General features: G+C 40.5%; 1 protein-coding gene across 2 annotated transcripts in view; it reads left to right on the top strand.

The window, feature by feature from the left end:
* Positions 1–24,517, top strand: part of LOC114662571 (neuronal migration protein doublecortin-like) — a 196,668-nt gene that overhangs the window by 152,423 nt on the left and 19,728 nt on the right. For both annotated transcript variants that reach the window (XM_051935214.1, XM_028816112.2), the window contains exon 5: positions 16,515–16,622. In XM_051935214.1, coding sequence (XP_051791174.1) covers positions 16,515–16,622 — 108 coding nt within the window. The remainder of the gene's footprint in view (positions 1–16,514; positions 16,623–24,517) is intronic.

Genomic DNA, 24,517 nt, shown 5'->3' with positions numbered 1-24,517 from the left:
TCTTAATTGATTTAGCCTCTTGTGGTGTTGATCTGGGTCATCCTCCTCACATGCCAGGGGTCTTGCTGTTTCTACCTATTCTGAAAGAAAAGAGGACTTGACCCAGATATGAATTGTCTCGTGAAATACATTCCAATTTATGTATCTAGCCATTGTGACTTTGTCCTGTAGTCTGCAAATGAAGTCAAAAGCAAATATCAAAGTAACTTTTTAAAACATGCTTTATACATAAGTTATACTTAATAGAAAATACTGTGAAAAAGAATGGGTGCCCTTAAGGTATCAGCAAATGCAGGATAATACAAAGAGGGCCAAAATAATAACCAAAAAAATATATTAGAGAAAGAATGATGGGTAGGGAATGTTTCCTTAAGAGGCATTAGCTCTCTGGAAATGTGTTCGTTTCAATTGCGGCGTTTTAATTAACCTGAATTTAAATACAAAGGTATTATCCATCCCCAGTATGCAATATGATGGTTAAAAGATTACACGAGAGCAAAAGGATAATCTAGCTCTTTACTGACGGGTTCACGTGGTATTACAAACGGGAAGCTTATGACAGACAAATCAAGCATGTGGGAGACTTGACCTACGCAGTCTTGCCATCTTTCGTCGCTACGCTGAAAGGATTTTAACCGGACAGAAGACATAATCTTCTGCCCGGCCTCGGACGGAAAACATACTCTTCTGCCCGGAAGCTTCAAAGTGTTGGCCGTAGGTGTCCATCCTTATATACTGGTTGCTCCATGTGCAGGTTCTTGGCTCCGGATCCAAACAAGGACAGGACAGGACTCAAACCCCACCGTCAAACATACAGGAATAGCACAATGCCTACATACAGTTCTCATTCTCCCAACAAGGAAAGAAGATGGTGTGCTGACAGAATACAGAAATACTGTATACTAGTCTGTCTTTAGGCTGACTATTCAATTGTCCAGTTGTCTTGGGCTCTCTAGTCCTGTGCTTGGCTCGGCAATTCTAAATGCTGCTGCTGTGCTCCTGTGTACCATATTTGGTCTGCCTGTATGAATGAGTCTATAACAGTGGGCACAGAGAACAGTGACATTAAACTTAATAAAAACACATGGTATAACAGGGAAACACACGGGAAAATGAACAGAAAAACTAATCGATTGAGCAAAACAAACAAGTGAAGCCACTCTGGGCCTTCCTTTTTTAGGTCTGATGTTCCTGCCAATCTGTGGGGTGGCCAGTCCACTTGTCCACATCTCTAAACTGTGTCCTAGTGCCAGAACACATTCATTCATCTATATCTTTTTTTCAAACTTGGACCTTTTTTTCTCCAGCTATTAAGGCACTTGTCCTGGAAAAAGGCCACAGGATCAAAGCAGGGAAAACTGGCGGTGGTGCAGATGTGCCACCAGGAGGAGACAATAACATGTGCTAAAGCAGCCTCTCTAGCTAAACAAGAGCAGAGGAGATGGTGGGAAAGTGTGAAGCAGAGGAAGATCAGCAGGAATTATGTGTGATATATGGAAGCAAGTCGGTTAAGCTTTATCATCACAGCAGCATACAATGTTCTTACAACACTGTTGAATTTCCATCAGTGAATGGTGAAGATCCACGGAGTACCCTATGTTAAATTTCACCATCCCACAGACAAGGGTCAGCCTTACTCAACACCATACACTTGGAAGCACAACTAAGTCCTAAAGTCCTGGGAATCAATTGAGTTACCATCAATTCTCAGAGAACTGAACAACTAAAGCCCAAAAGAACTAAAGCTCAGAAAACAATACCCTTCATCCATAAGGAGAAAAAATAGCCAGGAACCTCTCCTCATGCCCAGAGCTAGGCCAGTTACACTAAACCTGTGACTGCAAGATGAAGGTAGACATTGGCAAATGGCTCACCTTTCCATCAGAGATTGCTGTTACCTTTTTAAGGCCTGACCTAGTGCTCAGGTCTGCTTCAGTACATACAGTTTATATCATTGAGCTTACTGTACCCTGGGACGAATCAGTGGATGAGACATTTGAGCATCAGAAGTTACCCTATACATAAATTGCTACTGAAGCAAAACATCTGGGTTGGAGCACTAAAGTTTGCCCAGGGGAAGTGAGATGCAAAGGTTTTTTTGTCAACCTGTACCACCAGGCTGCTCAAAGATCTGGGGATCAGGGGCCAGGCCTTTAAACAAACTATCAAATCTGCCTCAGATGCAATATAAAAGAGCATCCAGTGGCTTTGGTTGACCTAAATTGAGGTCCAAAATAATAATACTGAAGATTAGGTAGACACTGGGGTCTGATTCTGGAACATCAGGAGTCATCGTCAAACCCTCTAAAGATGTAGTGGGCTAATCAGCAAAACGTCAAGGAAGATGGATGCCCCCTTGAAACCAACCTTTTGTTAGACAGTCTTAACTATCATTAACACCAAGATTGTCTCTTGTTAGCGCTTGCACAATGGTTAGTAACATCTTATCCTTTGTGGAAGAACCTCCAATTTTTCCATTCTTCCTGTCTGCACACTGACTCTGTTATAGACATGATGGAGAAATGTGTGCCTGTAGGCTAAAACGAGAATGAGAGCAACTGCCAAGAGAAACCCACAAGATTAGTTAAGGATAGGATAAAATTTGAATACCAAAACTCCATAAAAAGAAAACCAATTTGCAAAGTTCAGATCATTTGGCAAACATTGAAGTCAAAAAGCAAATTTTATTTGGTTTTGAAATCAGTCCAAAAAATCTTAAATGTCAAGAAATGTGCACTGGCATCTTAAATAGACAGGTCGAAATAACGCCAAAGGTGAGCCCTGTGACTGGCATTGAAAGTTGTTACTGACAGCAAATGGTACAAAATGGTGATGTCTGTTAACAAAAGATGGCAAACAAAATTGCATTGCAGACAAGTAAACAAAATGATAATTAAACCTAACAACCATAAGATGTTGTGACTTTTGGAATTATTACTATATTTTTTGTTATTGCACATTTTTATAATTATTTTACATGATTGCCACCATGTTGGTGATGGTAACCATGCTTTTTCTTGCCATAAAAGCCATGGCTGCTGGTAGGTGTTATGTCAGAGCACTACCAGCATAATGGCACAGATCAATGCCAAAAAAAAAAGAATTACGACAGCTTAAAATAACAACAAACATCAGAATAAATAGAAAGTGACTTTGATTTACAAATAATGTTTCATTTTTGTGAAAGGAATAATAGGGAAAAATGAAATAAATAAGAAAATATTTTGTTTGGTAAGCACTGCTCTGTAGTGTTTTAGTTTTGACACACAGTTACAAAACATTTAACCTCTGCTTCTTTAAAGACTGTTCTTTGGAAGAACCTATAACCATGAATCTATGTTTTGGACTCTTTTTGATGTATTTTTTGGTTGCTTAAAAAATGTATTGTTACTGTGTCAACCCCATTTTGTGTTCAAACTGTTGAATGGTCACCATGATTTTGTGGATTTCCTCATGTGACTGCGACCATTCTATTAATTATCGCTATGCCAGTTGCACTTGATGTGTTATGATTTCCAATTATTTTTAATTTTTGTGCCTTATCCTGAATGGATCCTAGTGATTTATGTGTCTTTTCAAGAATTCTATTTTTAAAGCTTAAATTGGGGGTTAAAACATTTTTTGAGCAACTTATTTTATTTTAATTGTTTTATTTTTCTTTGGGCGCTGCCATTTTGTGAATCTCGTCGTTATGAATCATGTCTCGTCTGCCAGGAATGAAGCCTTAGGAGACATGAATTCAAGGTGTCAGTTTAAAATCCATCTTGTACCCAAGTTTGTGGAAAAATAACAAAAGGATAGCATATGTTTATTTAGTTAATGCTGTTAGTAAGGACTTACTGTATGCACTACACATTTTTGACAATGATTTTGGATATTTTGACTTCATAGTTATGATTCTTCGCTTGTTTTTCTGACTCTCATCTCTTGTTCTAGCTCATTATTTTTAAAATTCTCTGTCATCTTCTTGATGTCAGAATACCGTGGAAGCCAGCTGGTGTGTTGTGTTATTAGGACCTCCCTATTAACTATGGATACTTGTAACAATTCGTCCCGAGCGCTAACATGAGACGATTGCTACCTCTAATCTGTCCTAGGTGACGGCAGATGATAAAAGAATAGGCCAATATCGTGCCCCAATAAATTTCCCGTATACCCTTTTATTCTACACAGAAGAGTCCCTTAATGCCGATGCATTTATAGCCCACAAAAACTATAGTCAATATCTATCATCACATTACATAAAATAAACAAAAAAAATACAATCCCTTACACATGCACCCCCCACCCTAAATAACCCTTATATTGCAGCGCCACAAATATATACATATATATACACAATAACAATATTCATTCCCCCAGTCCCCCTTGCAGAGATGGTAAATAGATCCACAGTTGTCCATTATTCTACCCTGCAGATGCCAGAAGGCCAAACGAGGAGTCCTGACAATTGCGGACTACTAGTACAATCACCTCTTCGTCATAAAAGACAAAAAGTCAGTCTTGCGCCATGATACAACAATACAATAAGTCCTTTGAAGCAACTCACCCGAGTCCGTAGGAATAGCAGAACATTCGATTCCCCGATCAAAAGAATACCTTCCACCTTCTGACAGGACTGTAGGAGCTCCTAGACTTCTTACATGGCCCGTGCAGTAGCTGATCTGTTTTTAATTATCCTATGCCTTTTTGTTTTTTTTTTCCTCCTCTTCTTCTTCTCTCTTTAAAACGGTGCGCTTTATGCAAATCACTTCCCGAAAGAAAACAGTAAAACCAGAAGTTCCACCTCTGGGGCACTGCTGTCAATCTCTGGATGTGAGAATGTTCCCCACAACACCCGATCGACAGCAAAAAACACATTATCTTTATATGGCAGCGCTACATACTTTGTGCAAATATATAAATTCCTTGCAAATGTATTGTAGTTAACAAAAGTGATTTCCTGCTAGTGTTAGAACTTTTTTGTTTTGACTACATTTCTGCCTAGGATCTTGGTTTTTGGTCTTTTGGTTTCTTTGTTTTTTATGGTTAATGAACCCTCGTCTGTCCCCTGACTACACCATCGTCTGCTCTGTTTCAAGTCTGTCTTTTCCATGGTAACCAATTGAAATCGCCGTTCTGTTCCAAATGCATTCTTGTTCTTTGTGCCTCTATATTTCATAACACCTGTTAACAAAGCTGATTTATCTCTGACGTTCCAAAATCTCCACGAAGGTGTTATGATTGGTATTTTTTATCAACTTTTTGTGTTTTGTACAGAAGAGATTCTGACTATCTTTTCTGAGGTTTGAAAAGCCAGATATTCAGATTTTGAAGTCAAATTTGATGTTTAAATCGTTTTTGAAGAATGATGTTGCTGAAACATCATTCTGTTTTTTCTGTTCTCGCTGCCATTTTGTAAATCCCATCATTGAGGCAGAGTTGGTAGCCACGGCACAACATCACAACATCAAGGGGTCGGTTAGTGAGGGGCTGAAAGATTATCTCTGCAACCATTTTGTATCTGAGTTTGCAGATAAACCTCACATTCTAAATCTTTGTATGCTTTTTGTTTTTTCTTTCCCAGTTTTTGGTCCCTTACTCTCAGTTTTGACATAAGATTTTTAATTTTGTTTCCATTTTGTTTGAAGAATCAGAATATCTTTATTGTCATTGTAACAAATACAATGAAATTAGGTGCAGTCCCTGCAGTGTCAAAATATAAATAAATATAATTACAAAAGGATAAGAAGAAATAAGGTAGAACACAAACATTCAACATAAGACCTTAATTGCACATGAACACAATTGCACAAGATGCCATCTATTGCACTGTTGTATTGGAGGTGATTAGGTGGCATTCAGTGCCCTAATAGCAACAGGGTTGAAACTGTTGTTCAGTCTATTAGTCTTTGTTTCGATGCTCCTATATCTTTTGCCTGATGGCAACTGTTGGAACATGTCATGAGTAGGATGTGAGGAGTCATTTAAGATATGTTCTGCTTTCCTTATGCAGCGAGAGCTGTGCAGTTCATCCAGAGAGGGTAAAGAGCAGCCGATGATCTGCTGGGCAGTATTTACGATCCGCTGAAGTGTTTTCCTCTGCGCTGTTGTGCAGCAGGAAAACCACTCGCAGAGGCAGTAGTACATGATACTCTCAATAGAGCAGCGATAGAAGGACACCAGCAGTTTTTGGAGGATGTTATTTTTCCTGAGGACTCTCAGGAAATAAAGTCTCTGCTGAGCCTTCTTCGCCAGGTCAGCTGTGTTCACACCCCAGGACGGGTTTTCCATGATGTGGACTCCCAGGAAGTGGAAGTCTGACACCCTCTCCACACAGTCCCCTCCGATGTAGAGTGATTTGATGTCCGTTTTCTTTTTCCTGAAATCCACAACGAGCTCCTTGGTCTTACTTGTGTTCAGGAGCAAGTTGTTGTCAGTGCACCATGCTGTCAGCAGCTCCACTTCGTCCCTGTAGGTGGATTCATCCTCCCCAGAGATAAGCCCCACCACAGTGGTGTTGTCTGCAAATTTGATGATGGTGTTGCTGTGGTGGGCAGGGGCGCAGTCATGTGTGTACAGCATGAAGAGCAGGGGGCTCAGCCCACAGCCCTGAGGAGAGCCGGTGCTGATGCTGATGGCCGAGGAGATGTGAGGGCCCACCCTAACCCTTTGTGTGCGGCCTTTCAGGAAGTCTTTAATCCATATACAGGTGGAATACGGGAGTCTCAGGGCTAGCAGCTTGCACACCAATCTGTGAGGGAGGATGGTGTTAAAAGCAGAGCTAAAAACAATAAAGAGGAGATGTGTGTAGATCCCCTGGTGCTCCAGATGGAACAGGGTAGCATGGAGAGCAGCTGCAACAGCGTCCTCAGTAGACCTGTTAGCCCTGTAAGCGAACTGGTGTCCATCAAAGGTGGGAGGGATGAAGGACATGATATGACATTGGATCAATCTCTCAAAACACTTCATCAACACCGGGGTGAGCGCTACTGGCTGATAGTCATTCAGGCAGGTTATGGGCAATTTTTTGGTAAAGGGAGTAAGATGGAGGATTTCAGACAGGGAGGAACTGAGGCCTGGGACAATGACAGATTAATGATCTTTGTAAAGACCCCAGCCAGCTGCTCTGCACAACTCCTCAATACACGTCCAGGGACACCATCGGGACCTGCTGCCTTCCTGGGATTGACAGCCTGGAGCGAGCATCTCACCTCGTGTTCCTCCACCCTAAGGGAGGGGGTGATGTTGTTGTGAACTGCTGCTGCGTGTGTAACAGCTGCCTCTGGTAGTTCCATCTCAAAGCGAGCAAAGAAGTTGATTGATTCTCGGTTCTGTCATTGGCTTGTTTTCTGAATGCATGTTTCACCCAGCCCTTTATATAAAGATATTACTGTTTCCCTGCTGGGTTGGTGCAAAAGGTCCAGTTTGATAAGTAAAATGTACTGTATACTATGCTTGCCACAAAAAATAGATATTTTCTTTAAAGGTCACAATTGATTTTTTTTTTTAATTAGAGGTCTGTTATGCCTGCAAGAGTAAGCGTTTGAAAATGTATGAGGAAATAGATGAAAGCCAAAAAAGGGTCAATGCTGCAAATTCAAAAGGAAAAAACATAATTGCAAAACAACAGACAAAAATTGTGCTCATAAAACAAAATCAAGAAAGTCGAGAACCAAATAACTTTTGCAAAAGGAGGAACAGCAATTTGGATGGGTTTTGAATTCACCACTCAGATGAGGAAGTGACTCTCTGGGAGACCCTTTAACCCGCTGACCCTCAGAAGATGCGCCCCTAACAATGGGCATGAGTGCCCTAATAGTGAGAGCTCCAAATTGTGAAAACCCAAACTTTACACTTACATTTATTTCCTTAACAGTCGTTTTTATCCAAAAGAGCTCAACGTAATCGAGTAAACATCAGTGTGGTGGACTTTTGGAACAAACGGCCGGCAAAATGGTCGCAAAAACGCATTAACTATGAAAACAAAATGGAATCACCACAAATGAATGTCAGAATTAAATTCATTGACTCAAAAAGCAAATAACCCAGAAGGAGGGTCAGATCAAAGAAATCGATACAATAAAACTCAAAGAATCAGAAAAAGAACTTTACAATTATGTCATCTTAACAAGTCAAAAATACAGTGGAGTAACAATGACCTCAATCAGATTTTGGACCCAACAAAGATTATATTTTTGACTTACGTTTTCCCCTTGTTCTATCTAGAACTATCCTTTTTATGTTGTTTATGTGAAATCTTGTCACAATCTGTGCAGCTTTGCACTAGACAGAGATCTGTTATCACACTGTTCTTTCCATCTGGTTATATACAAAATGGTGCCTGTGATGTCACACGCTGAGGCTAACACAAGCATTGCAATGACGTCTGTGACACAGGACTCTGCTTTCCACAGTGCACTTACTGTCCTAACCAAAATGTGATGCTGCAAATGCAAAATAAGAAAAGACAAACAAAAAAACAAAAAGAAAATGTCAAAACTCTAAAACAAAAGCATACTACGGTACTTCCATATTCTCACACGAATTGGCGCTGGTTGCTCATCAGTTTATCTTTTGTGCAGATTTGTGGATGTGTGTGGGCAGGCTTGGCTGTTGCTTATTTCCTTTCATCACATCTATATGGAGATGTTTTGCCAGAAAATATCTTGTAAGCTGACATTTTTCATCTTAGGCCAAAAACACACAATAGGCCCTTTCACACAGCAGGAACTTTTTCAGGAACCATGGACTTTATAGAAACTCATGAACCTTTTTAGTATTCCCACTCCTAGTAGGTAGTACCCGGTTCTTTTTTTAGCTCATACTCTAGGGTATATACTTTTGAATTAACCAAGAACTATCATAGGTGGGGCATGGGTGATGAATTATGATGATTAGTGGACCACATGCACTGATGGCATCTTACAAATCTGCAAGTAGTTTGGACTTTGTAGTAGTTTGGAGAGCTATCAGTGAAGATGGAGCTGTGGATTTCAAACCATACTTCACACTGCATCACTTTTTTTGGTGCACCCTGGAATTATACCTGGTCAAGTCTTGATCACACCACGCTTTGCACCACATCACTCTTCATAAATGTTTCCCTGGTGCACCGCATCATGCATCTTAATGCATCACATTAAGCAATAATTTCTTCCATGAAGTCACAAATCTCTTTGAAGCATTAAGGTGTGGGGGTCCCCTGTGAACCCCTGAACATGCCTCACTTCACACAGCATGTAACATATTTTGTATAAAGGTTACAGTTCCTTTTGTGCAGTGGGAATGCAACACACCCAAGTATCCTGGGACCATAAGTGGTCCAGGACCTACATCATACAGGAGTTCACTGGTGCCTAGAAAAAAGTTTCTATGTTGGGAGCATGCCCATTATTTCATCTTTTTAACAGAGATTGGCCCAGGATTTGTCTCATGATCTCTCACCTCTCTAAGCCCAGTCTAATTATGACCAGTTCAGGCCGACAGCGGGTCTCTCCCTTTGCTGTTGCAAGGTTCTTTGTAATTCCTTCTACTGCAACTACAGTATGGCTTCCATTACTGTTTTTGTGTTAGAGGAGTTTTAAGTGTAAATTATCTGTTTGGCAATTAGCAATACTGGATGTCATTTGAAGATGTTTGATTTCAGTTGTGTGGTCCACTTTTCAAATCCCACACCAAAATTTGGTGACATCACTATGGTGTCCCATGGCTTGTCCTAAATTACATCGGCCTCACTATAGTGAGTATCCACGTGGAATGCCTTTTGTATGCATGGAGCGGATAAGCTGGTCCAGGTTAGCTGCCCAGTTGGCATCACAACACACATCTATGCAGTAGGAATGTGAAGGAGAGATGTGTTTTCAAACTAATAATTTAGTTATGTCTTTGCCAAGGATTGCTACAGAGATGTATGCCTGACTCTGGATAGTGCATATGAGTAGTGGAATATACCTTGAGCGTTAAGGACATGCAGGGTGTCTGAGGATTATTGAGAACAAGAGATGACCAAAAGATAAAAGGAGGTCAAGAAATTGTGTTTAACAGTAATACTGAGGGTCTAAAAATGCCAGAAACAAAACATGATTGGGGTAATCTTGATAAAGTGGCAAAACAAAGTCGTAAATCAGAAACAATTAAAACCAAAGAAACAACCCTAACACTAGGTCCTACTTGAATTAGAAAGTAACTGTCACAAAAGTAGTTTTTGAATTCATTGAGGGATAACCGAGTCCATGGACTCAGGCCTATTTATAATAACTGCCCATGACATCACAAATATGACAACTGTGATCACATGAACACTGCATGCTGGGACAACAAGACAGTAATAAAAATAAACAAATGATAGATTGTGAAACTGGCTGCATCACACGCCCACATAATTAAAAAACATTTGCTGATATATGTATGTATATTACATGTCACTACCGTGGTTTCAGGAATGGTGCCTGTCACATGTGTGACCACAGGATTGGAAGCGCGTCCCCAGTTCCTGTCACCTTTCAAAGACAAAGTAGGAGAGAACTAATGAAACATGTATGAGAAATGCAGTATTCTGTCATCTTTGTCCTTCAACATTTTATTAAGAAAGTCATTTTATGATAATTTCTAATTGCACGCAGCTTTTTATCTTCATGCTGTATGTGACATGCTTGCCAAGCAGATTGTATAACCTGAATTTCAATTGTGCTGAGTGAGGGAGGACCTTCGGGATTTAGATGGTGGCAATGGAATAAAAAAAATCCCTTTGTCATTATTTCTCATAATTGTATAAAATATTAGTTGGCAGCACAGTCCAATGGCATCAGGTTGACACAGTGGGCTATACACACTGCACTGCATCCCATTAGAAATGTCACGGAAATGGGTGTCTTTTAATGGAGCCATGGGGATCAGAAGGGTAACAAAACTTGGGGCCACCGGAGGGACTACTTACTATAAAACAGTAGAAGTGTCCCCAGGTTTTACTACATGGCTCAGGCTTAGGCACCTGTTTGGTCAGCCTTACTATGAGTGAGGAGAGTGTGTGACAGGCAATGGACTGATGGGAGGAAGAGAAAGTGGAGGTTCTTTTTAGTGAGAGTATTGTTTGTAAATGCATGATGCAACCCATGGGTTACTCAGAGATTTCATGTCCTGCCTGTAGATACAACCTGGAGGTCAAAAACATGTGGGCAAATCTGTTCCTTTATATTTATTTTGTACATTGACCTTTTCCTGAGCTATTCATCATTTGTTTTAATATATTTGGTTAATAAACTAACCTTTTTGTATACCATTCGCCTGCTGGACACATTATTCGGTTCAGGGTTGACGTGAGGGACACATTATTTTTAATGGTCACATACATTCCCCATTGAAGTAATACCCCTGCTTGATATGACTTTTCCAGGTTCCCTTCTGGTTAGAAAATGTGAGAGCTGTTGAGCAATGGTTGAAGATGTTCTTGTTTTTAATGTTCTTCTGCTTGGTATGGAGCATGAAGACAAGGTGGGAATTCTGAAAAGCACAGAACAGAATCTTTACCACCTTAGCCACCTTTTACACCATACTGACCTTCATCTTCCACAATGACATCTTTAACAGATGGAAGACTATGAAACAAATTATTGAGCAAATATGTTTAATGCTGCTTTGGGCTGGCGCCCTGCCCGGGGGTTGTTTCCTGCCTTGTGCCCTGTGTTGGCTGGGATTGGCTCCAGCAGGCCCCTGTGACCCTGTAGTTAGGATATAGCGGGTTGGATAATGGATGGATGGATATGTTTAATGTCTTTATTAACAGTTAATAATTAAGTTATTTATTTATTAGTAAATATTTTCTTCACTTCTTCAACTCCTCACATATGTAGTATGAACTTATTAAATGTGGTAAAGTGTAGATGGCATTTTTCATTATTACTGCCAACCTCCTAGCTTTGTCGTGCTGCAGGGATAATGTTTCCTTCAAACCCATCCTGTAATAAGTTGTATCACTGATCTAAGACTAATCCGTTCAGGTCTCCAACTATTAAATCTTCGGTTTCCAGTTAGCAACTCAGAATAAAACCAAAGCAGCGCACTGAAGAAGGCTGAGCCATGACTAACTGGGCCAAGTGATTTAGTGAATTTGAATGCTGTGCTTGGCTCCCCTCTGCTGGCCACACTTGAGAACTGCAAGTTTCATTTAAATACTTGCCTGAAGAAGGGTCCCGAGTTGCCTCGAAAGCTTGCATATTGTAATCTTTCTAGTTAGCCAATAAAAGGTGACATTTTGCTTAACTTCTCACCACATCCATAATGGCTAACACGGTACAACACCCTTGTGCTACATTCAAATATTTGTATAACATGAAGTACTTCAGGTTTCTCTTCAAGTACTACTGGTTTCCTCCCATTTCCCAAAAATTTTAGAGTTGAATGGAAATTCCATACTGGCCCTTTGAGGATGTATGCGCATGAATGGGCCTTGTGATGGACTGGCTTCTCACCCAGGATTGGTATCTGGGGAATAATATGAGTCTTCGGCTGGAAAATAACTGATAATGTGGTGGAGTTGTGCATTATAACATTTGTAAGACACTGCATACAAAAATAAACCATACAGTCCATTTTCCCCCTTTGACTGAGTAATAGCTAAGCTGCCGCAAAGTCACATTCAGATGATTTATAAAAGCTGTCTACACCATTTCTTACTACTGTGCTATGCAAACAGCCAGCATTGCTTAGACCTTAATGTTGGTTTCATTAATCTTATTTTTTTATTCTACTCTTTACAATATAAAAGGGAGCTATGGCCTGTCCCGTTAGCATCAAGGTACAAGGCAGAGTCCAAACTCAGAAATGACACCAGCAACCCTCATTCATCCTGGGTCAGTTTAGAGTCTTCAGCACAGCTGACTTCCATGTCTTTGAGATGTTGGAGATTATTGATATTTATATGGACACAGGGAGACCATGCAAACCTCAAACAGACAGTGACTAACCTGGAAATCTACATTTTATATTTACATTTATTTGTTTAGCAGACTCTTTTTTCCAAAGTGTCTTACAAAAGAGGTCAACATAATCGAGTAGCATCAGTCTGGGGATGTTTTAAAAACAAGTGTTACAGGACAAGGTTACAAATTTGATTGTCACAAGTGAAGAGCTCAGAACAAAACACAAGAGAGTTACAAGTCTTAGGCTACAAAAACCTAACAAGACAGAAACCAACCATACAAGAGTGTCTTCAAGCACATCTTAAACATATTGAAGGAGTTCAAACTTTGAATGGTGGTGGCCAGCTTGTTCCACCAGCTAGGAGCTACACATGAAGAGTCTAAATTGAAATTTCATGCCACACAAAGGTGTCATCACCAGAGGACCTGAGTGGGCAAAAGTCAGCATAGGACCAAATAAGTGTCACCATGCATATAAGTGCTGAACCCAAGTCCCTGTGACAGTACAGTTATCAGTGGCTGTCATCCTTCTTTTTAGAAAATGTACATTTTTTGCAATGTTGTATGAGATGAATATTCAACAAGGATGATTCCTGCAATGAGGAAGGTAATGGTAATGCTGTCCTGTCTTTCTGTCATTTCTTATTTTTTCCACAGTTCCTATCATCAAACAAACTGAGATCAATGGTTTAAGTAAGTTTTGTTCTTCAGCTTCATTCTAGGCCATTATGGTGTCTCACACCTCTGGAGTCTTAAGTCCAAATCCTGACTTGTTCAGAATCATTACAGATTTTATACATTCCTCCTGTGCGTTTTCCCAGATATTCTGCCCTCCTTCCTTCCTTTCTTTCAGACCAAAGACAAACAGGCCAGGACAGTGAAAACGTGTGTGGTTTGCATCCCATGTAACACTGGTTTCTGGTATGCTCTGGAAGACTGTACTGGAACAAGTGGGTATCTGAAACCATCTGAAGATGAACATGAACTTTCTCCAGAGTGTCTCTCAGCTCCAAATTTATCAATAAGTAAACTGTGAAATGCATATACGCCAAGTCCGTGCTTTATGGAGCACACTTCCAAGCCACATTATAGTGTTTTAAACTGGTGTACTGAAAAATAAGGAGAAGAAGTCACGAGCAAGTTCAGTTTAGTTTACAGCAACTCAACTCAACTGGCTGCTCCTGTCTTTATGGTAGGATTTATTCAAATGTGAATGATTTCTGCTGCCCTGTGGTGGGCTGGCACCCTGCCCGGGGTTTGTATCCTGCCTGTGTTGGCTGGGATTGGCTCCAGTGACCCTGTAATTAGGATATAGCGGGATGGATAATGGATGGATGGATGGATGATTTCTGCTGGCAAGTTCTCACTGTGACCAAGATAGTTGTGTCATGAAATTTGAATGATTCCACTCTGTTGAGTGTGACATCATTAATATCTAGGGGATTAAAGAGGTGAGGAGTGTCTCCTAAAATCCACATTCATTTCTACTGTTTTCAGGGAATTCAAATTAAGATTGTTGGGGTGTACCAACTGGCCGGCAGATTCACCCCCTTTCAATATGGCACCTCATCCTTGTCTGTGATCCTAACCTGTAAAAGGCAGAGATGTCTAATGGTAGGGGGTGTCCAGATCACCCCTCGGGCTCTCTGTCATAGATGCTTCAAATAGCCAGCATCACATAACATGCTGACCAAATAAAGCATTCAACTGGTAGGCTTGTAAAATTTTACAGCTATTATCTGTGCAGCAGTTCAGAAGCCCATATGAAGAACGCCATTCAGGTCTCCATGTAAGTCTAAAGACTGTGAGATTACATGTCCAGTGACTTAAAATCAGATATTCTTCTTTGCAGTACTAGGGTGTTGTACTGTGTTAGCCTTTATGAATGTAGTGAGAAGTCAAGCAAAATGACACCTTTTATTGGCTAACTAAAAAGATTACAATATCTTTTTAGTTAGCCAATAAAAGGTGTCATTTGGCTTGATTTCTCACGATATTCTTCTTTAGAAATTCCTGGTCCTGTTCACAATGATCAGGTGTGTGAATCTTCAATGTTTCCTATTCATTTTCTACCATCATTTGCTCATTTGTTGGAGTGTCAACATTAAATGTTAAAGCACCTACTATCATCATGATGTCTGTCTGTCTGTCTGTCTGTCTGTCTGTCTGTCTGTCTGTCACTATGAAACAGCGTACCTTTCAGGTAACTGATTTTGTTGAAATTAGGTGCACTTATTCTTCAAGAAAATTCATCATGAAGTTTCCATTTTCATTGAGATGTCTTGAATAGGTTGTACTGTACAAAGTTTTTGCAATTTCAAGAATCCTAATTTTAAAAAAATTGGACGTGAGTGTCAGTAGGCTTTGCGCCCTAGGAATCAAGTTACACAAACTATTCTGTAACATTTCAGTAATTATTTACTGCTCTGATGCTGATCTTTATGATCATAAAATAAGTCATTGCAATAGCCATTGACGAGAAGAATTCATAATTAATTTCGGTTACGGTGTTTGAGGGTTCCTCTAGGGTGCCTCTTTCTCTTGCACAATTCGGCTCACAAACTAATCAGCACATCGTCATCTCAAACAGGCTTACGTTTTGAGTTTCATATTTTTCTGTCCTGATGTTTTACCTCTAGATCGTCCTCAAGAAACTGTGACACACAGACACACACACCTATCGTCATGATATCAATGTTTTTGATATCGGGGACCCTAAAACACTGAGATCCATTGAAAACCGAAGATTGAAATTTTTGACGAATGTAAATCTTTCGCTCCTCCCCAATAGATGAAAGGTTATGGTGGGGGAGGGCGCAAAACAAAAAGCATTAATGAGTAAACCACAAACATTCTGTGTAGATAGATAGATAGATAGATAGATAGATAGATAGATAGATAGATAGATAGATAGATAGATAGATAGATAGATAGATAGATAGATAGATAGATAGATAGATAGATAGATAGATAGATAGATACTTTATTAATCCCAAGGGGAAATTCACTAACTTCACCTTGATCACTTGTGTGACCTCAATCATTAATTTACTCCTTCAAATTCACCTCCTGACAGCAAATCAAATCCCCAGCACAAGTTACTGAAATGTCAGGAAAGACTTGAACCTAACCCTCTGCCAGGTACTTCTCTCAAAAATGTTACGTTTAAGAATTTGTACTACAATTAACTGTAGATCATCCACAACCAAAAAACTAGGAAAGGGACATTAGTTGATGCCATTTTTACATCACTTGTACTGGAAGTTGTAGGCTATGAAAGCTTTTGAGCCACCACAAGCCTGTTTGGGCTCCATTTGCAACTACTGTACATGACAGTGTCAAATGCTAATAAAAACATACATTTTAGGCACAAATGTAATTATATTATATATTATCATTATTACTTTTGAATATGGCTTACTGTTACAAAAACATTTCATAAAGAAAAATGTGATATTTCTACCTTTGATGAAGGACATGAACAAAAGTTAGAAATGCTCAGATTTTCAAAGCAGTAAGTCCCCAAACACTCTTATGCCTTGCCTATATTTTCTAACTTATTTTTTTTCTCTTACAGAATTAACAAAATTTGTTCTACTGTATTTCTCTATTCAGAGTGCAGAGTGATGAAAGGAAATCCAACTAAAGGAGGACCACCTACTCAGAAAGGCTCGCTCAAGGGTCCAGGATCTACAAGGAGCAGCAAGTCACCAGTTGAATCAAGTGAGTCTTAGTGACCATGCTGAAAACATTTACCAGAAATGCAATTAAAACAGGCATGTAAATGTGATCACAAAACAGAGAGACACGTTTCTGTGTGACCACGTACTGAACAAGCTGTAGAGATAGATAATGCAATGGCCTCTTTTCTCATTTAACACAACAATCCCAAGAAATGATCACTGCAACAAGTACTTCACAGTAGTGAAGCATTGGCAGCTCTCAGTCAACAGCCCTACGTTTTCCTGCAATATCCTGTAGAAACAAGCAATCATAACTGTTTAAAAATTACCCCTAGTACGTGTAGTTATCTACTGTTGACTGCCTGCTGAGAAATCTCAGCCATGGACAGGTGAAGAAACTATTTGGGCTGATTGCTCACTTTCTGTCTCCCCAAATACATTCAAGGAAATGATGTTCTGTCTTCAATGTCTTCAGCATGGCCGAATTGTATTGGGCTCCTACTATAAAATATCTGTTAGAGGAAAGTACTAAGATGTACAACAAAGCACTTGTTTAAGGAAATGGGATTTAGTAACATGTTATTCACTTGTGTCATAATGTGAACTTTGGACCCTGGGCAGCTTTAACACTATTTGACCCAGATGGCTATTGCTCGCTCAAGTGAGGCCTAATGGCTAAGGCCCTGGACTGTAAGTGATAAGGCTGTTAGGTTCAGTGCGATGAACTGTGTTCCCCTGAGTTAGCCACTGTTACCGTTCAGGTAAAGCACTTTGGGATGGACTCATAGGTTTATAGGTTTACATTACAGTATGTTGCTGTGTGGGCAGCACAGTGGCACAGTGGTATCGTTGCTGCCTCGCAGTTAGGAGACCTGAGTTCGCTTCCCGGGTCCTCCCTGCATGTTCTCCCCGTGTCTGCATGCGTTTCCTCCGGGTGCTCTGGTTTCCTCCCACAGTCCAAAGACATGCGGGTTAGGTGCATTGGCGTTCCTAGTGTGTGCTTGGTGTGTGGATGCCCTGCAGTGGGCTGGCGCCCTGCCCAGGGTTTGTTTCCTGCCTTGAACCTTGTGTTGGCTGGGATTGGCTCCAGCGGAACCCCGTGACCCTGTAGTTAGGATATAGCGGGTTGGATAATGGATGGATGAATGGATGTTGCTGTGTTCTGGAAAGAAATATTGCTCATGTAATTAGAACATTAGAAAAATGATGACAAGAACAGACCTTTCAGCCCAACAAAGCTTGCCAACCCTACCCATCTAACTCCTCTGAAATAACATCAAGTCGAGTTTCGAAAGTCCCCAAAGTCTTACTGTCTTCCACATTACTTGATATCTTATTCTATGTGTCTATGGTTCTCTGCGTGAAGAGAAACTTCATAACATCTTTGCAGTGTTTACCCCTTAACTCTTTTCCAAATGTGTCCCCGTGTTCTTGCTGAACTCATTTTAAAGTCACAGTCTCAAACCCACTGCACGAATTCCCATTCATAGTTTTAAACACTTCAATCATTTGACTTCTTAATCTCCTTTTGCTTAATCTGAAATCTTCATCTCCTTTTTGGAAAGGTTTTCCTCCTTTCAGAAGGTTTAGCTCCTTTTAGAACCAATGCTAAGCATTACAAATGAGATGGTTGTGCAATTATTAATGAAGTTAGGGTTAGGGTTAGGGTTAGAATTACCTATCAGCAGCAAGAGTGTTTCTCCAGCCCTTCTTTATAGTCACAGGGTTTAGCATAAGATGCAGGATTGTAAACCACAAGTGTGCTGATTTAGTGTTCGTCAAAGGGAAAATTGCATCATTTATTTGCATCGTAGAGGTAGAGCACTTTGGGATGACTTTTACCGTTACAGGTGCTCTGTAGATAAGTTTAGGTGGGCGGTGGACTCCAGTGGTAGACTAAATCAAAAAGCTGCTGGTTCAGTCCTCATCACTGAGTCACTGTGTAACGCTGGGTGAGTCACTTCACCTCATTGTACACTCAGGCAAAGCCCCTAGGGTTGAAGTTTATCATGAACGATGTTATATAAATAACAGGCTGGCAATGTAGTTTCTTGCCTTAAATGCTGGAATGTAGAAACAAAAGGTTCAATTGTTCATCCTGATGTCACTGTTCCCGTAATGCAACTTGTGATGATAGTCTTTGTAAAGCATGCTGTGTAAAAAGATTTTAGTCAGGTAGTATGGTCTCCTACCTGAGATAATGGATTCTTTCTAAACCACAAGGATGCTGCTTCAGTGTTTACCCCAATGAACTGTGTGACCCTGAGGGGGTCATTGTTAATGTTCAAATTGAGCACTTTGGGATTGAGATGTTAATCATTTATTTTTTAAATTTTATTTTAATAAACATACAAACTAACACAGCATAAGTCAGCAAATGTAAACAGCATAGCAAGTACTGCAGTATCTTCTAAAGACACTCCAACGACATCAGCAATCAACTCCCACCCAACACTGGGATGGAGTTTTTTTATGAAATGTGCTGTATAGATAAAGTTTACTCAGACAGAACAGTCTTGTGCACGAGGCGCAGGATGGTAAACCACTAGGCTGCTGGTTCAACGTTCACGTTTAACTCACTCTGTGACCCCGAGTGGATCACTTCTCCTCATTGTTCTGCACAAGTAAATCACTTTGAGATGCGATGGAGTTTTCTTTGAACAGTACTATTATACATAATGTCGAGGTAGAAGTGTAGTCTCCTGGAATTAGTGTCTGATTGCCTGCTTTCAGTGACGTGCATTATACAAAAATAAACTGAATTGAATTGAGTTACTTGTAAACTGAAAGGCTGTTGAGTCAAAGTACACCCACAACTTGCTTTGTAAAAATTAGTGAGTCACTTACCTCAATGTGCATTTCTGGAAAAGACCCTTGAAATGCGGCTCAGTATGAAGCTACCTATATAAGTAATAGGTCACTTTATGGCTTGCTTAAGTGAGGTCTTCATTGCAGTGCACCTGTAAAGCACACCAAGACGGATTCCATGAATAAAGGTTTTGCGTAAAGGAAGTGTAGGCAGGCACTGAACCAAAAACAAACATCATGTTGGTTCAGTCTTCCACACTGGCTATCTGTATGAACCCGAGCGAGTGCCCTAACCTGACAGCATTCCCATTGCTTAAATCTCAAATGATGATGGTGTTCAACATTGAAAGGCACTATATAAGGTAAAGTGTGTTTGTGTGTGCCTTTTCTTCACAAAACATTCATGCAGGGAGGAATTTCATTGTGCTCTCTACTATATGTCCAACCCCAATTCCAAAAAGGATTGGACAGTATGGAAAATGGTCATAAAAACAAAGAGACCTTGTGAATAGAATTGTTTTATGGAAAATCTACACCATGTCAATCTGATGACTGTAACATGCTCCAAAATAATTGGGACAATCTGGTGTTTCTCACTGTGTTACATCATCATTTCTTTTAATAAAACTTATTATACATTTGCACGCTGAACACACAAGTTGTTTAAGCTTAGCAAGAGGAATTATCTCCCATTCAACCATTGTGCATCACTTCACCTGCACAATTGTGCAGGGCCTTCATTGCCGTATTTTGAACTTCATAATGCGTCACACATTTTCAATCAGGGACAAGTCAGGACTGTAGACAGGACACTCTTGTACCCGTACTCTCTGCTTATGCAGCCATGCACTTGTAATCCAGACAGAATGTGCTTTGGCCTTGACCTGCTTGGAAATGTAGTGATATCTCTGGAACAGATGTGCATATGGCAGAAAACGTATATTTCTTTCTGTATTAATGGTGCTCTCACAAATGTGCAAATTATTCACACCAGGGACACTGTCACACCCCAGTTCCATGACAGATGGTGGCTTTTGGACCTGACACTTTTAACGGCTGGGAAGATCATTTTCCTCTTTGGCCTGAAGAACACAATGGCTGTTTTTAAACCGAAAACTATTAGAAATGTTGACTTGTCAAACCGCAAAACACAATACTGTTGTTTCTTTTCATCTAAGATGACACAGAGCCTAGACAGGTGTTGATTTTTAACTTCTGCTTTGCATGGTGTGATCAGTAGGGTGCGTAACAGCACTCCCTAAATCCCAAACACAACCTCACAGACACAGTTCTGGGTTCAAACAAGTAATTTTATTTTACAAAGTACCTTTAACAGACTAATTTGTTCACAGCACAGCAAAGCAAAGCAAACCAAACCCTTTCTCTTCTCATTCCTCAACTCCTCAAAGGTAAATGCTGTCCAATTCATCTCCAAATTTCGACTTCTTTTATACTGGACCCAGGAATACCCAGGCCATAACTGTGCAAGTTGCAAGCACTTCTGGGTCAAGTGGAAGCCCACCAAGGTAGGAACATCGTTCCCCTGCAGCTTCTCATGGCAGCACCCAAGTACTCCAATAGGGCTGGCCATTTGGACTACAATTCCCATCATGCTCTGCAGGTGTACCAATGGGAGCTCTGCCAGGAGAATGCAGCTGACTACTGTATTGGTGTAAAATATAACATCTGCTGTCCTTCTGCCATGGCCTCCTGTCCGAGAAAGGTATCAACAACCAACCTGGCCGGAATGATTTGTCTTTGGGGAATGTTGTTCTCAGGGCGGCACGGTGGCGCAGTGGGTAGTGCTGCTGCCTCGCAGTTAGGAGACCTGGGTTCGCTTCCTGGGTCCTCCCTGCATGGAGTTTGCATGTTCTCCCCATGTCTGCATGGGTTTCCTCTGGGTGCTCCGGTTTCCTCCCACAGTCCAAAGACATGCAGGTTAGGTGCATTGGTGATTCTAAATTGTCCCTAGTGTGTGCTTGGTGTGTGTGTGTGCCATGCGGTGGGCTGGTGCCCTGCCCGGGGTTTGTTCCTGCCTTGCACCTTGTGTTGGCTGGGATTGGCTCCAGCAGACCCCTGTGATCCTGTGTTAGGATATAGCAGGTTGGATAATGGATGGATGGATGGAATGTTGTTCTCAAAGTGCCAGATTATTCATTGATGAATCTGTTGGCAAACTGGTGAGATCTGACCCTTCCTTGCCCTTGGAAGGACTAGAGTGTTTTTGAAGGCTCTTTATACACTATAACATGATTACCTCACCTGTTTCACATCACCTTGTTATTTCAACTTGTCAAATCATAACACATTAATTGTTTTTGGAACGTGTCGCAGTCATCAGAATACACGTGTATCCTCAACAAACAATGTAGTTGATTAGGTCAAACCTGAAACACTCTGTTGTTATGCAGTTTTTGTTTGAATACAAGCCCAAATAAATTTACAAATCACTCCTGTTTGCTTTTCAGTCCATGTGAGCTGACTTGGTCTTAATGGACTTCTACATTTAAAGATCCAGTAGACTGTAAATTATTCATAACTGTAGCAAGTTTTTTTTGACTTTGCTTTTAATTTTTTTTTACATTTGTATACCTTTGCTACAATAAGAATATAATTACAACCAAGTCACTTGTAAATCCCTGCCATTTACTGTACCTCACCATTTACAGACTCATTCCCCAACGTTTTCTTGCTGTTAGGATCCAAACGATTTCCAATGCCATTGCCTGTCCGTTGTGCTTGTAATAATTCGCCCTGTCACTTCTGTCGGCATGATCCATTCCATCAAACGTGGACATGATTTAAAGCTCCAGAGTGATAATGAAATGCTCTATCGATCTGTTAACCACCCGCTTTTACTCTCATGCAGCCTCTAGAATTTTCCAAGGAGCATTGCATGCCTTATTCCGCATTGTAAAGATAAAACACAAAGAAATCTGAAAAGCTCTGATGCAGGAATTAACTGTAAGGTTAGCAAGGTAAGGAAAGGTGCCATGATGGCTGTAATTATTCTTTTAAAGAGTCCAGTGAATGGTATGGAAGAAGGCAGAGAGGTAATGGAGTCTCCTGGGGGTCACTGGTCTTCTTCTGGGTCAACGATTTCAAAACTGAAAAGGCAACAGACAGACATATGAGCCATCTGACTTCTTCTGAAAACCTCTCCCCTGTGACCCCCTAAAAATAGCCCTGCTGGGCTCCCATCCTGCACAGCATCCTTCATGCTTTTAATAGGTTTTGAGTGCAACATTGTTATTCCACTTTTCAGTGCTACTTTATTCATTCATTTATTCTTTTAGAAATGATTCAGTTTTCAAATGTATTCCAAAATATCTAGAAACTCTGTAAAATATGGAGCAGATACATGTCCTGCACATGATTCTGTACATTGTCTAATAAACGTTGTCATCACAAATCATTTGGACCCCAGTTCAGTTCCCAGCATGCTCTCCTGTCTGGGTCTTGTTCTTCCCAGGGTTTCCGTTTCTCCCACACTGTTGAGCTTCATGTTTTTGAAGTGGCCTTTGTCTGTGCCCTGAAGTGAACCACATTATGACAAGCTATTTTAACTTTTAGTCAGTGCCCTCCACAATATTTGGGACAAAGATATATTTTTTCCTTGATTTACCCCACTGCCCTACAGTTTAAAATTATAATTCAAACACTTCAGACTTTAATATGAGGATATTTGCATATATTTCAATCACACCATGCAGAAATTACAACACTTTTTCTACATGGTGTCCCCCCATTTCTGGGCACCATCATATTTGGAGCAATTGGTGTTCTGGGTGTTTGTGATTCCTCAGGTGTGTTTCATTACTCCATAAGATACCTCGGATTGATTCTACCCTTTGGAGTCTGTAGTGCCATTGCTCAACATGAGGACAAGGCCTGTGCCAATGAAAGTGAAAGAAGCCTTTAAGAGGCAAAAAAAATGGAGCCATTGACACATTGATAAAATCTTAGGATTACCTAAATCAAATGTTTGGAATATCATTAAGAAGAAAGAACACACTGGTGAGCTCAGTAATCGCAAAGGGACAGGTAGGCCAAGGAAGACCTTCACTGTGGTAAAGATAAAACCTCAAACATCTGTCTGACAGATCAGTAACAGTCTGCATTAGGCAGACATGGATGTGTCAGAGATGACTATCTGCAGAAGACTTCATGAACAGAAATACAGAGGCCACAGTGCAAGTGTGTTAGCCACAAAAACAGGACGGCCAGATTACAGTTTGCGAAAAAGTACTTAAAAGAGCCTGCAGAATTCAGGGAAAAGGTCTTGTAGACAGATGAGACAAGTATGAACCTGAATGAGAGTGATGGCAAAAGCAAAATGTGGTGATGAAAATTAACTGCTCAAGACCCAAAGCAGACCACCTCATCTGTTAAACATGGCAGTGCTGGAGGTGTTATGGCTTCCACAGGTACTGGCACATTTACAGTGGAACCTTGGATTGTGAGCATAATTCGTTCCGGAAACGTGCTTGTAATCCAAAGCACTCGTATATCAAAGCAAATTTCCCCATAAGAAATAATGGAAACTCAGATGATTCGTTCCACAACCCAAAACTATTCATATAAAAATGATTAATACAAAATATAAAGTAAAAATACATAAAACAAATTACCTTTGAAAAGAATCACAGCCGGTGTGAGGGAGACGAGAGAGAGGAGGGTTATTGTTTAGGTCGACTTTCACTCTAACTAACGGAATCCCTGCTATCTGTTGGCTCACTGGAATCTTCTTTTTTTGCGACTTTAACAAGGAAACCTCTCCAATGACAGTTGCTTTTGCCTGAAGAGTCACTACACTTGGACACAAAATAAAAAAAATGCTTAACGCACTGTAAGGTTTCTAAACTCTTTTGGGATTCCACCCAACGGGACGACACGCGGAAGAGCGTCCCGAAGCAACCGCAGGCTCCCAGTGCTGTAGCAGTTCGACGTAAAAGCGAATACCGAAAAGATCGCGGTCATGCTATAAGCGCCTGCCATTGATGGGTGATGCAGGGAACATTATAAAAGGATTACTTGGCCTGACTGCTGTGCCTGTGTATTGGAGAGCAGTAGATCCCGCTACAATAAATAACCATGCTGTTCCTGTTTCAAGCTGAACAAAGCTGG

This window comes from Erpetoichthys calabaricus, chromosome 12, assembly GCF_900747795.2.
Source record: "Erpetoichthys calabaricus chromosome 12, fErpCal1.3, whole genome shotgun sequence".
Classification (NCBI taxonomy): domain Eukaryota; kingdom Metazoa; phylum Chordata; class Cladistia; order Polypteriformes; family Polypteridae; genus Erpetoichthys; species Erpetoichthys calabaricus.
Note: the sequence above shows the minus strand (reverse complement) of the source record. Positions and strands in the feature narration are given on the sequence as shown.